The sequence below is a fragment of the Nothobranchius furzeri genome, chromosome 13 (genome assembly GCF_043380555.1).
Source record: "Nothobranchius furzeri strain GRZ-AD chromosome 13, NfurGRZ-RIMD1, whole genome shotgun sequence".
NCBI classification, from domain to species: Eukaryota; Metazoa; Chordata; class Actinopteri; order Cyprinodontiformes; family Nothobranchiidae; genus Nothobranchius; species Nothobranchius furzeri.
The window spans coordinates 29,123,578-29,136,876 of NC_091753.1; the positions used below are offsets into that span (position 1 = coordinate 29,123,578).

Below are 13,299 nucleotides of genomic sequence, written 5' to 3' on the forward strand. Positions count from 1 at the left end.
TTCCAATTAAGCAGATCATCTAAATCTATTAAAGTGGTCCTGATAAGTAGTTATTCTAACGTTTTTAGGACTCTATGAGTTTATTTGGACTTTAGCTACCTTTTAATATTCAGTGAGAGACAAAACATAAGAAAACTAGGCAAGTGTTAGTGCTGGAAGAAAAGTCCACAGCAGATAAACTAAATCAGGTTTAAGAAATGGTAATAAAAACAAAAAAGATCCATGGTTCATGTTTTTCTACTAATCCAATACCATCGTCCTGTACTGGGGTAGTTGTGGGTGAGTCTAGCTCAAGTGGAGGACTTTATTCATGAGGGAAGGTGCATCAAAGCTTTGTCTTCATCAAGGAAGGCTTTGGTCCAGTCTAAGAAAACGGCTCTTATATTTCTTGATACGGGACCGCCAGTGGTGGAAGAACTACTTGATTTTTTTTACTTGAGTAAAAGTACAGATAAATGGGTTAAAATACTTAAGTGAAGTACAGATGCAGCAAAATTGTACTTCAGTATAGTAATGAAGTACTTGTACTTTGTTACATTACATCGAGATCCCAGATGTAAGCAGCTGAAGTGACCATCCTTTTCCTGGCACACAAGATCTTCCCAAAATGATCAGATACTAGATGGAAAAGTAAAGACAAGCAGCTAAATTATTTCTTTTTTTAACTTTATTTGTAGTTTTCCATTTGTCAAACAGAACAATCATATTCTTTTTTCACAAACAACCACAGAAAAACAATCCCCCCACAAAATAACAGCAATGAGAACAGACCAAACCAAAAGAAAAACAGGAAAAATCAACCTGACATGCTTCTCACAAACAAAAGAAAAAGTGCATCCAACATGTTGTTTAAGCCAGGGTTCGGGAGAAACACAGGTCTTATGGTGCACCTCCTGGATGGATGTTGGATACCTTTCTCTTTTGGGATGGTGTGGCTGCTCTCAGGCACTGGCTCCCTCAAGGGGTGGTCAGGGGTGGCCATGGCCACCCTTAGAAAATTGATGCCCCCTCCAGGGAAGACCAGTGTAAATAAATCATATTAATGTTCACTCAAACCATAAATTCATCTTATTTATTCAATAATAAATGTAAAGCCCAATAAAAAGATTATAGAATTAATGAGGAAAGAAATCAACAGATTTTTAAAAATGTATGTTTCTGCTGCTCACCATTTAAAAAATGTTTATATCTCCTGAGTTTTTTGTGAATACATTAACAGGTGAATTAAACTAAAAAATAATATGCTAAAATATGTTTTAAATAACTGAAATGTCTTTTCCTGAAATGTTTGAGATAAGTGTTTTGGATACATGTTTGGGTTAAGCAGGCGGGGTACACCCTGGACAGGTGGTCAGTCCATTGCAGGGCAACACAGAGACACACATGACAAACAACCAAGCACACACACACCTAATGAAAATTTAGAGAGACCAGTTAACCTGACAGTCATGTTTTTGGACTGTGGGAGGAAGTCGGAGCACCCAGAGAGAACCCATGCATGCACAGGGAGAACATGCAAACTCCTGGCAGAAAGACCCCAGGCCAGGATTTGAATCCAGCGCTAACCACTGTACCACTGTGCAGCTGTTTTGGATAAAAATTGTTTTTGCAATGCATCGCCACTGGCTAAACTCTCCCAGAGTTACCACAAGGACCAGTTTGGTGTGCCACTCCGATATTTTCTTTGGCTCCATCTGGCCACCCTTATCAAAAATTTCTGGTGGTGGGTTTGGAGCCAGAGGGTAAACATAGTGAGGTTCTGGTCGATCCAAAGAAGAATGTTTTCTTTTGTCCTCTTCGTGAGTGAAAGAAGGCCCCGAGTTCAGATCCTGCTGTTAAAACATTGGAGATGATGATAAAAGTAATTTTTAAACTGTTGAGAATCCTATATTACATTACACACACACACACACACACACACACACACACACACACACTCATCACGTCAGAACCGCAAAAGAGAGGCTGCTTAATACAGAAAACTCAAGATAAACACTCATTGGGTTTGTTGCCATTTTCTGTGTAATCAGCAGGAAACACAACCAGAGACGGCGTCTTCTTGTGAAAATTCCAACATCAGATAATTAAAAATCAGTAGCTTTTCCACCATGCAGCTTAGGGCATTTCCTCTTCTTTGGAGATGTGATGAAAATATATCAATTAAACATTAAAATTGATCAAATAATGAGTTAAAATAAATTACAAGTCTTCTTGTATTCACATTCAAAGGGATACTTTGCAATTTTTTCATATTTTAAAATCATTTTCTTGAGCCAGTATGTGCTACAATGACCTTTGACGGGGCTTCTGATTCTGGGTCCTGTGTTCTGCTTCTTATATTAGACCTCTGTGCTGCCTTTGACACGACTGACCACCACATCCTGTTGGACAGACTCGAATCGTGGGTGGGTCTCGGGAACCCCTGAGTGGTTCCACTCCTACTTAACTTTAGGGTTCAGAATAATAAATGCTCTACTCCTGGTCTCCCACTCCCTTGGGGGGCGCCACAAGGTTCTGTTCTGAGGCCTCTGCTTTTTTATTTTTTTCATCTATGTTCTCTCCTTGGGCAAATCCTGGAAAAATATATCATAATAATAATAAATTCATTTATTTTGATCAACAACAATAAATTATCATTTTACATAAAAATACTCAATTACACAGCAACCTAAAAAGGAACAGACTGAAGCCGAATGGCTTATAATAATTAGCCGATCCTCTACCCTATTAGGGTTAATCAAATCCTTAACCAAGAAAATAAATGCTAGTGGGTATTTTACAGATCAATTTGAAAATAAATCAATAATAAATTAAGACAAGGAATTAAATCAACACAAAGTTAGACATCCAACCAAATTTCTGTAACCTAGGAATATTTTAATTTTTAGTCTTCTTGAAAAACGACAGAGAATAGCAAATCTAGTCCATTCCATAATGTCCCTCCTTTAACAGACACACATCTATACTTAGGAATCTAAAACACATAAGACCCCTGAAATCATATTGTCCCTCACTTATTTTAAACATGCTTAAAATACAAATTAGAAAACCCCTTTTCACTACTCGATATACCATCTCTAAAGTTTTTGAATATGTAATGTCCATAAATTTCAACATAGATGATTCTATAAAAAAAAAGTGGTTGGTGGGCTCCCCATATCCAACTTTATTGATTATTCTAATAGCTTTTTGTTTTTGCTATTTAAACATTGGATTTAAATATGTTTTATGTGTTCCCCCAGATTTCCACACAATACGTCATTTAAGGCAAACTAGGGGGATAATACAGTAAATGAAGGCAGCTCTTATTAAAAAAATCTCTTGCATTATAAAGAACAGAAATGGATTTCGATTGTTTCCTTTAGACATGTTCAGTGTGGGGTTTCCAACCAAGTTTGTCATCAATTACTACTCCTAAAAACTTACTTTCATATACTCTAACATTATTTAAATATGGTATAGGTTACCATATTTATGCAGATGGTTGTCTGATCTATCTGGCCATGAATAATTCAAATGCTCTCTCACTCCTTGACCAATGCCTAGCAGAGGTGAGGGGTTGGTTAGATGGTAACTTCCTGAAACTAAAGGAGTTCAATACCTCCCCACCCGTTCCCTCCCAAACCCTCGCATACTCCACCTAAAACAGTGTGACCAGCCTTTGGGTCAAACTGGATGCAAGCCAGACTATCTTGTTTTGTCCACCTGTGCCGACTGGTTTGTTTAAAACGGATCCTGAAACGGTTGCACTTGGAGTCCATCGATCAGGCTTTCATTACCTTCTGTTTGGACAGGGATATCTCAATTCGCTTTGGAGATGAGTTTCAATTTTCCTTTCACTAACAGACACTAGGGGGTGCTAAAAGCAAGTCAAAACTGCATAGTGTCCATTGTAAAAAGATCTTAATAAACAATTAGTTTTTATTGCTTATTGAATGAAACAGCATACAGGTAAAAAAAAAAGACAACAAGGTGTTATAGAGTAGCGGTTACAAAGATTTGTTTCATGACAATTGTGCAAAATTCTACAGAAAAAGAAAATATGAAGGCTAGGAGGATGCTCTGCAGGATGGATGTGACGGGCTGCTGAGGGTGTTTAATTCATCATACATTCATAAAACATCTTTGGAGTTTTTCACACTGAACTCAACAGTAAAAACAGATGAACAGGATAAAACCCAGAAGTAAACATTCGAGTAATCAGGCTGTTCACAGATCCGTTTCACGTCCCTGTTGTGAAAATGGTCCTTCCACACATCGCTGCATCTGGTCTGTCACTTTGCCTCTCATTAAAGTGCAAAGGTCAGCATTTATAGGGTGGATCTGGTTCAACTGGTTGGGTCTGATGGTGTCAGACTTCTCCTAGGTTTACACCCAGGCCTGCCACCCTGGGAAGAGTCTGCTCAGGTTTTCTGGGTCCATGGCCTGCTGAATGAGCAGGTTGACCTGCCCCCCCACGCTGAGCACTGTTCCCTGCTCCACCCCCTTCAGCTTTTCCTGGAGCCTCAGCAGAACCCGCTCCGCCACCTTATTGAAGCTCTGATTGTCGCTGTAGAAAGAAACGATAATTTACTTCGTCCTATAAGGCTTTAATTCCAGTTCAGGTCTTCTGGAACCTCACCTGGGTTTGCGATGGCTGTTTATGTCATCTCCTCCCATCGTGGAGCCCAGAGTCGCGTTGAGCTCCTGCTGCTCATCGTGCTGCAGGTAGAAGGCCTTCAGGGGGTTCATGGTCCAGTCAAATAACGGGTCGTACAGCAGCACCTACACAGAACAACCCACAGGGTTTGTGTCTGAACCTTTTCTTTCAAAACAACCTCGTTTCATTTCTCATCTGGGGGTTATTATCAAGCCATTAGGTGAACTAACGCTTAACCCTCCCACTGTCCTAATGGGTGTGACCCCGTGAGGAAAGTTGACCATTGAGCAGGATTGGTGGTTTATCCCTTGAGGTCCATGTGGCAGGGGTGAGGAGTGAGCACCATCAACCATCAACCCTGCTCAATAGTCAACTTTCCTCACAGGGTCACACCCATTGGGAGAGTGGGAGGGTTAAATCCAGTGATGTTTCTGTTTGTTTGTTTTTACTGTAAACCCTGTCCCGGATGACAGAATCTACACTGATATGAAAGTTTGGTGTACGAACCTCTACGATGGTCAGCAGAGCTTCCTGTGAGCTCCTCATCACCTCCATGGTCTTCTCACAGCATCTGATGAGAGAAACTAGATGTGAAGCTCAGATTGTGTCCACATGCTCATCTGCAGCTCTCTTTCCCCCAGTCACTGGGATTAAACATGGTATTTAATAAAACATGCATGTGGCTGCACATAACTAATGGATTTGAAATAATGTGGAAGGTATTAAGAGCAAATTTAGTCATTAAACATTAAAAAGAAAACACAAAAACACCAAAAAATAAAGCACAGAACAGAGTTCCTACATCCCTTCCATTTTGAAATTCTATACATTTCCAGACAAAACAATCGGATTGTAATACATTTTTAATTTCCAGTTCGAAATTTTTACCATAAATCTACAAGAAATTAATTTCTGGGCTTTGATTCTCTGCCAGCTCCAAACACTGTGTGGGTACAGTGTTTCTGAAAATAAAAGAACAATAAACACATTTCACCACGCTGTATTGTTTCCTTTAGAAATGAAAAATAGGATAAGTAAAGGAGTTCAGGACCTAAAAAACTATTAAGCTACGCTGTTTTCCAGGCTGCGTAGGCTCCCTACAGACTCCTAATCCTCCTCACCTCCTGAAAACCCCCTCCACTCCGGTGATGCCCATCCCGTCCACGATATCCCTGGAGAGCCTGAAGGGGACAGTCTCGGGGGTGGGGAGGATCTTACCCTGCTCAAAGGCCACACCTGGACACCAAACACCAATGACCGCAGAAAACATCTAGTTTTTATTCAGGGAGTTAAAAAAGCTTTTCTTTGAATGAAAGAAATGAGAATAAAGGATACCCAAATCAATGTGCACCAGTTCAGCCGTCTGCTCATCGATCAGGATGTTCTGGATGTGACGGTCACCCAGACCAACAATGTACCCCACTGTTTGAGGGGGGAACAAGAGAGAAATCACTACAGTGTGCATTTGTATGTGTGTAATAAACGCTGAGTCATGATAGTGCACCTATTGAGGAGGTGGCCACACTGCGAGTATATGCCAGCCGCTTCTCCATCCACACGGCGGGGTCCAAGAACCGCTCCATACAGAAGTACCTAAAGACCGGCCTGAACCTCTTACACACCTCGCTGTAGGCCTCCAGCTTCACATCAAATGCCGACTTTTGAGCGTCCTGTAGCGACAGCAAAGAAAAAACATCAGCACATTCAAGGATGACTTACAACAGGAACATGAACGGAAAAGAGTCCATGTACCATCATCTTCTTGCGGCAGGCCAGGTTGGTCCAGTCCTGCGGTCGGAAGCGTTTGTGGGCTCCTTTATTTGGATTCACCAGGAACTCTCCGATCGGCACCGTGCCAGAGCACCACTCTAACACGCCGCTGCGCTGAGAGAACGGTACCACCTGGGTTCAGGCGTGAGAGGAGTCAACGCAAAAAACCAGCAGCCTACACATCCCTGACTCCTTCAAACGGACGTCACCTTGTAGCGCCTGATGTTGAGCTTCCTCTTCCGAGTGTCCGTGTTGCGCTTCAGCAGCATGGAGCACATGCTGAAGACCTGCTGCATCACTGCATCCTGCCGCAGGTCGTCCTGGCCCTGTCCGCCGAGACAAGGACAAAAGTCGATCCAGAGTAAAAAGATCAATGGTCGCACTTTTTCTGCTCCTTTTTCTGTTGTTTGGGCTCTAAAAGCGTTTTATAGCTTTCATCTGTAATGTTTTACTCATAGATACCGTCAACCCATCTGAAAACTATTAAATATTATTACTTTTATAAACCTCATTATGACTTAACAACATGTACACAGTTTCATGTTTTTCTCACTAACAAGCTCATTTCTGTTCATTTAAGTCTGTCCTACGCTAACAGGTAGAAGCTAGTCTGACTCTATTAAAGATAATCTGCTAGCAAAACCTCCATCGGGTTCCGATACTGGCGTTTAGGGGAGATGTCTCTAGCCAGTTATTGATGACGTGACTTTCAGACACTGTTTATCTGTGCTGATAGTTTTTAGTCTTGACCACCACCCTGGATGAGCTAGTGTTTGGGGTGAATGTGTTTGAAAACAATTTGTTGATGAAAAGATTTTCTTTTTGATGTCACAAAAACCACTTTTTCATGTTCTACGTATTTTTTTTACATTTTAATTTCCTGGTGTGTGTGTGTGTGTGTGTGTGTGTGTGTGTGTGTGTGTGTGTGTGTGTGTGTGTGTGTGTGTGTGTGTGTGTGTTGTTTTCTCTCCCAGCCTTATATCTTGTTTCACTTGCGCACTTTTACCCGGTATTTAGTTTTGATAAATAAATACATTAAGTTTTTCTTTTATGTTACGATTTTTAGAGTCAGGCAGTAACAAATTTGGGGCTTGTCCGGGATCTGATTCCCAAAAGAACCCCGCACTTATGTACACGTAACTACAGAAATGATACTTATCTGCTTTTTGTTTTTGGGATTTTAACTTAGGGAAAAGTAAGACCACTGGATTACTGCAATGGTTCTAGGACCTCTACTCGTTAATCTATACATGCTCCCCCTGGGTCAGGTCATACTTAATAACAACATCACCTATCATAGCTATGCTGATGACACCCAGATCTACATAGCCTTATCACCTAATGATTGTCGACCACTGGACTCACTCTGTCATTGCCTAGAGCAAGTAAATGATTGGATGCAGTCAAACTTCTTTCAACTAAACAAAAACAAGACAGAAGTTATTGTCTTTGGCAACAAGAAGGATAGAACGGATGTTATTGCTCAGATGGACTCCAGGGGAATAAAGACAAAAACCCAGATTAGAAATCTTGGTGGTATTACTGACTCTGACCTGAGCTTCTTTGGACAAATTAAGGTTATAACTAAATCAGCGTTTTATCACCTTCATCAGATATCAAGAGTCAGAGTCTCATGTCCAGACCAGACTTAGAGAAACGTATTCATGCTTTTATTTCTAGTCGGCTGGACTACTGCAATGGTGTCCTAACTGGTCTTCCCAAAAAAGCTGTGAAACAACTGCAGCTTGTTCAGAATGCTGCTGCCAGAGTCTTAACAAGAACTAAGAGAACGGAGCACATCACTCCTGTCCTTAGATCCCCACACTGGTTACCAGTAAACTACAGAATAGATTCCAAAGTGCTCCTACTAGTTTATGAATCACTTAACGGCATGGGACCAAAACACATGTCCGATCTCATTCCTGTATGTACACCCAACAGGGCTCTGAGACCCCTTGGAAACAATCAGCTGGTAGAACTACGGGTCAGAACCAAACAAGGTGGAGATGCATTTAGTTACTATGCTGCTCACATGTGGACTCAGCTTCCCCATGACCTCAGATCTGCCCCCACCCTAATATTTAAATCAAAACTAAAAACCCTAATGTACTCATCAGTCTTTAAATGAATTGTTTCTTATTCTGCATGGTCTCCACTGTAATCTGGGCTTACTCTTCTCCTTTAGCTCTAAACTGTAATTCTGTCTGTGTGTATTTTAATTTGTGTTTTTATGTATTTTCCTGATAATTGTAAAGCACATTGAATTGCCTCTGTGTTTGAAATGTGCTCTACAAATAAAGCAGCCTTGCCTTGCCTAAATAAACCAACAGGTTAAAACTGTTCACTTTAGCGTGTGGTGAATCATTAATCTTCAAGTGTTTTTACATTTTTTTACATTTTTAAAACTACCTTTGTCCAAGATTAATAATTAGCAGCAGCTAAACCAGATGGAAACTAACTGCCACTTCCCAGCAGAGCTGTCGAATCACACACAAAACACTCTGCTTCAAGTTCAGATAGAGTGTGTTTGTTTAGTGTGATACGCCCGAAGGCGTGTCTCTCTTCTAAACCCAAAACCATCACACACACTCACTTTGACCAGCTGTCTCCTGCTCTTCCCATCAGAGCCGACACAGTCGACGATCTTGGGCAGGTTGACCCCTCCGGCCAGGTGGTAGTGAGGAAGGAAGGATCTGACCGTCACCAGGTTGTCATAGCAACCAGATGGATCCACCTGAGTGGTAAAAAAGAAAATAGGAAAGAAACTCGCAAGAAATGATCGCAGTCAAGTGAAAGCAGGAAGTCCTCGTTGATGCCGAACCTCAATCTCCATGGTGGGGATGGGTATTTCCCCCAGGTCTTTGATCTGCATGATGGGCTGATCAGCCGGGATGGGAATGGCCTCTAAAAAGGAACAAGATGCAGAAATCTAACACACCGCTGACGATCAGGACATAAAAGCTCCTTTTAACAAACTCCTTAGAGATTCACAGATTTAAAGCGTGAATCACTAAAAAGCCTAAACTCTGTGTTAGTCGGCGAGCTCAGACCACTCACTCTTCTCAGTCTTGTGCCGGCTAGCGTCCATGTAGGCTAGAGTGATGTAGGCGTCACACAGACGCTCCATGTCACGGATCATCACGCGGCGCTTCTCCCTGATGACGCCGATGATCTTGTGGGCTACATCAGAACGCTCCTGTCCGAGTGTGTGACAAAAACACGGCAGGTGATCGGTTTAGCCTGACCCGGTCACTCAGACAAAGAAATGTAGCATCCAAGCCTTTTGTGTTTGCAGGATTTGTTTTCAACGCAGTTTAAGGGGAAATAAAGTTTTCCAGGTTAGCTTGAGCTTGGGTTTAGGCAACATGCCGCTAACGAGAAAAGTGCTCCACTGAAAGTCTCACCCGGTCAAACTGGGAAGGCTGTCCAAGAGAGTTCTTCGTCTGTCGCGTCCTGCTAAAGTTCTCATCTTTGTTGGCGTTCACCAGGGCGAAGATGATGAAGAGCGTGTGGTGAGGATGCTCCAGCGCTGCTCTGCAAATCAGCTACAGGGCAAGAGACAAATTTGTGAATTTGTAAATGAATGAACGCTTCATCCATCCAACTCTTGAGTTAATCGAGCTGCGGTACATCATTGAGGACATCGTGGAAGCCGGTGTTCTCGTAGACGCCGGCGGCCGCCTTGGTTCCCATACGAGCAGCCAGCTGATACATGAGCGGCAGGAATTTGTAGGAGGGGATCTTCTTCACTCCTCTCTGCAGAACAAAACAGAACTTCACTGAGACTTTTCTTCTTAATCACAAACTCACAACGAGCCGATTCACCGACCTTCATCATGTCGTTCACCACCTTGATGCCGGCGTTTTTCAGCCACAGAGATGCCAGGCGAAACACCCAGGTGTCGTGCTCCTGGCCGCCCTCCAGACACCGGATGTAATTCTCCACGGCCTTGCAGAGGAAGCGCTGTCTGTCCACCTGCAGGTTGGACAGCGCCGCTTCGTCTAGCTTCAGCTCCCTCTTCACCTTCTCAGTGTATCTGTGAGGGAATCTCTGATGTCATAAAGCTTCTCGTCCGGTGGTGAAACTCAGACAGCAAAACACCCACCTGTTTGACACGTTTTGTGTCATTATCAAGCTCACTTCTTCTTTGGCCTTGTTCAACAGTGCCTGCTTGTTCTCAAACTCCGAGGACTTCATGTACTTATCAATGCTCTGGTACTGGGCATCGGAGAAGCGAGCCAGAGACAAGAACGCCTCGTTCTGTTGGCTCTGGAGCCGGGAGTCCCGGACCTCTAACCCCCCCTCGATCACCTCCACTGCCTGAGAGAACGACGTGTCAGGAATCTTAAAAGAAACTGTATTTAAAATCTTCTGATCACAGAAGAGATTAGATCCTAGAGGAAACAGCTTGTTTAATGTGTCGTTTTATACCAAAAATCTCGGGAAACCACAGCTGTTTCAGCAGAAATGCAGCTTTTCACCACATTGCTTGATTAATCCATATCAGCATCATCTCTGCTTGTTTTTTTTTACCCTCTCCAGGTACTTTTCCAGGATGAGTCCAGGACTTTCTAAGCAGGTCTCAGCCAGCCAGTTACCACACAGCCTGAGGCTTTCTGTGTAAAGTGGAACCAACGCCGGATCGAAGTCCACCTGGAAAACCCCAGAGGAAAATTTATAAACTTTTCAGTGCATAAAAGAAGTCAAATATGTCATTCATGTGACCTTTTCCTCCAGACTGTGGATCATCTGTCTCAGCAGGCCCAGAGCCGGACCCTGTTCTCCCTTAGCCCAGAACACCTGGGCCTCTTCCAGCTGCCATGACGACACAGAGCAGGTCCCTCCACCCCCGTGCTGCTTCATCTGGTAGACGGCACGCTCTGCAAGCTGGACAGCAGGTTTAAATCTGAAAGTAATTTGCAGGAACCATTCCTACTTCGTCCAAAAGAGGGCGTGGTTCTACCTGTGCATTTCCAGCTTTGCGAGCCGAACGGCAGAGCTCCATCAGGTGGTCTGTGAGCACCGAGCTCAAGCGCGGGTTGCTTTCAGGGTTTCCCAGCGTGGATAACAGGGTCTGCTGTGTGACAGAGCGCAGAGCTAGAATGGGCTCCACCATGGTAAAGTCACTGTCCAGGAGCAGCTGGGAGTGCTGCCGCCACTGGCTGCAAACTTCCGTCAGAGTCTCATCTGAGAAGGGCCTGGCAGGAAAGATTTTAAACCCTTAGTGTTGATCTTCATCTGGCTCATACATTCTTGTTTCACTGGCTCCATTTTCTTGACTTTTACCCACCTGGAGAAGAGCTGTCTGATGCTCTCCAGCTCCCCGATGCTCTGCAAGTCCCTGAGAGCCGGGTACAGAGACGACACCGCCTCCAGACTCCCTCTGCAGAGCTCCTCCACTGCTGCACCCCTGCAAAAATGCACATTTTAGCGTTAACTTGGAGAATATTTGGGAACAAACTGGATTATTTATGCATCAACTGTACCTGGTTTGTCTCAGAGTTTCATCAAAAATGAGAAATTCTTTGTCTCTCAGCGCTTGCAGGGCACAAAACACTGATTCATGGAAGCCGGGGTTGGATTCGTCACTCCTATTACAGCAGAACAGGTCAGTGAATTAAAATTCACCAAATCAGATCATTTCTTTGCTCCTCACCTGTTTGACAGCTCACAGTCCCACTGGGCGTTCCTCCAGGCCGCCTGGAAGCGCAGCTCTCGCAGCTCAGGCCCCCACTCCACCCCTTGGCTCTCCAAACCCCTCAGGTAGGTGGCCAGGACGCTGCTCAGACCAAAGTTCTGCAGGCCCTGGTGCCACATGTCTCATCAGAAGCCTTTCAGACTGGCAACTACACAGCTTCTTCCTACTCTTACATACATTTATTTAGTGCAGCAGCTTTAACCGCCTTACCTCCACGATTCCCACCAGCCGAGTGACTTCAGGCAGAGTAGACTGAAGGTCGTATGAAGCCAGGGCCTTCCCCCAAAGAGCCTCGTGTTCGTACGTCCGAATCCTGTAGACCAACGTGTGAAAACATTCTGATCAAACACTGTACGGTATGTTGGTGCACCAGAGCCCAAAGTCGTTTTTTAAGCCTAGTGTCAGCAGAACTTTCTTCAGCCCTTCACAATAAAGGTCTCAAACAGTATTATTAAGCTTTTTTTTAAAATAAGATTCTGCTGTTTTTGACTTATTGTGTAGGATTGAAGGTTGGTAAAACCCTCAGTTACGATAATAAAAGCAGCTCACCGGGTCAGTGAGCTGCTCGTGGTGTCTCCTCCACAGCCGTACAGACTGTCAGGCTCTCCAATGCTGCGATACACCTCAATCAGCAGATCCTGGAGCAGCCAGAGGGAGACGAGGGGGAAAACAAGGCTTTTGTTAAAGATTTATGACAGTAGAACAAGCTACAAAACAAAAGCCAAGCTTCACTTTTAAATCTGTGACTTTAAATTCCAGCTACATTTTTAGGAAACGCATGTTAGCGGCAGAGCAGACCTGCAGACTGATGTTGGTGTCCTCCATGCTCCTCTCAGTCAGACTGAAGATGGTGACGTTCTGGCTGTCGTCCTCAAAATTGATCTTTCGTGTTGCTCTGGACTTGGACCTTCATTTGTTCAATAAATCCAACAACAACATTTTTATCTTTAAATTAAACACTTGAGACTGGAAAAGGCATCAGTCCTGGCTTTGAATGCCAATGCACCTGATCACCTTAAAAATCCTGATTCTGGGAGGGAAAACGTCCACATGGAAGTGTTGGTACTGCTAGCCTGAATTAGCGCTTTAGCAACGTGAGTTCACAGGCTCACAAGAAAAAAATTCATATTTCTGAGATTCAGACTGATCAAACTGATTCCAGTTGCCAGCTAACTTCATGTCACGCGTCTA

General features: G+C 43.5%; 1 protein-coding gene across 2 annotated transcripts in view; it reads right to left on the minus strand.

Annotated features, from left to right (window-relative positions):
* Positions 1-3,903: 3,903 nt before the first annotated feature.
* Positions 3,904-13,299, minus strand: part of atm (ATM serine/threonine kinase) — a 28,296-nt gene continuing 18,900 nt past the window's right edge. For both annotated transcript variants that reach the window (XM_015951840.3, XM_015951839.3), the window contains exons 40-63: positions 12,907-13,015; positions 12,658-12,746; positions 12,319-12,421; positions 12,067-12,215; positions 11,897-12,001; positions 11,701-11,820; positions 11,374-11,608; positions 11,136-11,297; positions 10,944-11,063; positions 10,516-10,730; positions 10,239-10,446; positions 10,040-10,165; positions 9,814-9,954; positions 9,467-9,605; positions 9,231-9,313; positions 9,003-9,143; positions 6,619-6,735; positions 6,392-6,541; positions 6,144-6,309; positions 5,975-6,061; positions 5,761-5,875; positions 5,147-5,210; positions 4,622-4,764; positions 3,904-4,549 (exon numbers count right to left, since the gene is read on the minus strand). In XM_015951840.3, the coding sequence (XP_015807326.3) occupies positions 4,369-4,549; positions 4,622-4,764; positions 5,147-5,210; positions 5,761-5,875; positions 5,975-6,061; positions 6,144-6,309; positions 6,392-6,541; positions 6,619-6,735; positions 9,003-9,143; positions 9,231-9,313; positions 9,467-9,605; positions 9,814-9,954; positions 10,040-10,165; positions 10,239-10,446; positions 10,516-10,730; positions 10,944-11,063; positions 11,136-11,297; positions 11,374-11,608; positions 11,701-11,820; positions 11,897-12,001; positions 12,067-12,215; positions 12,319-12,421; positions 12,658-12,746; positions 12,907-13,015 (3,268 nt within the window). In that variant the 3' untranslated portion in view covers positions 3,904-4,368. The remainder of the gene's footprint in view (positions 4,550-4,621; positions 4,765-5,146; positions 5,211-5,760; positions 5,876-5,974; positions 6,062-6,143; positions 6,310-6,391; positions 6,542-6,618; positions 6,736-9,002; positions 9,144-9,230; positions 9,314-9,466; positions 9,606-9,813; positions 9,955-10,039; positions 10,166-10,238; positions 10,447-10,515; positions 10,731-10,943; positions 11,064-11,135; positions 11,298-11,373; positions 11,609-11,700; positions 11,821-11,896; positions 12,002-12,066; positions 12,216-12,318; positions 12,422-12,657; positions 12,747-12,906; positions 13,016-13,299) is intronic.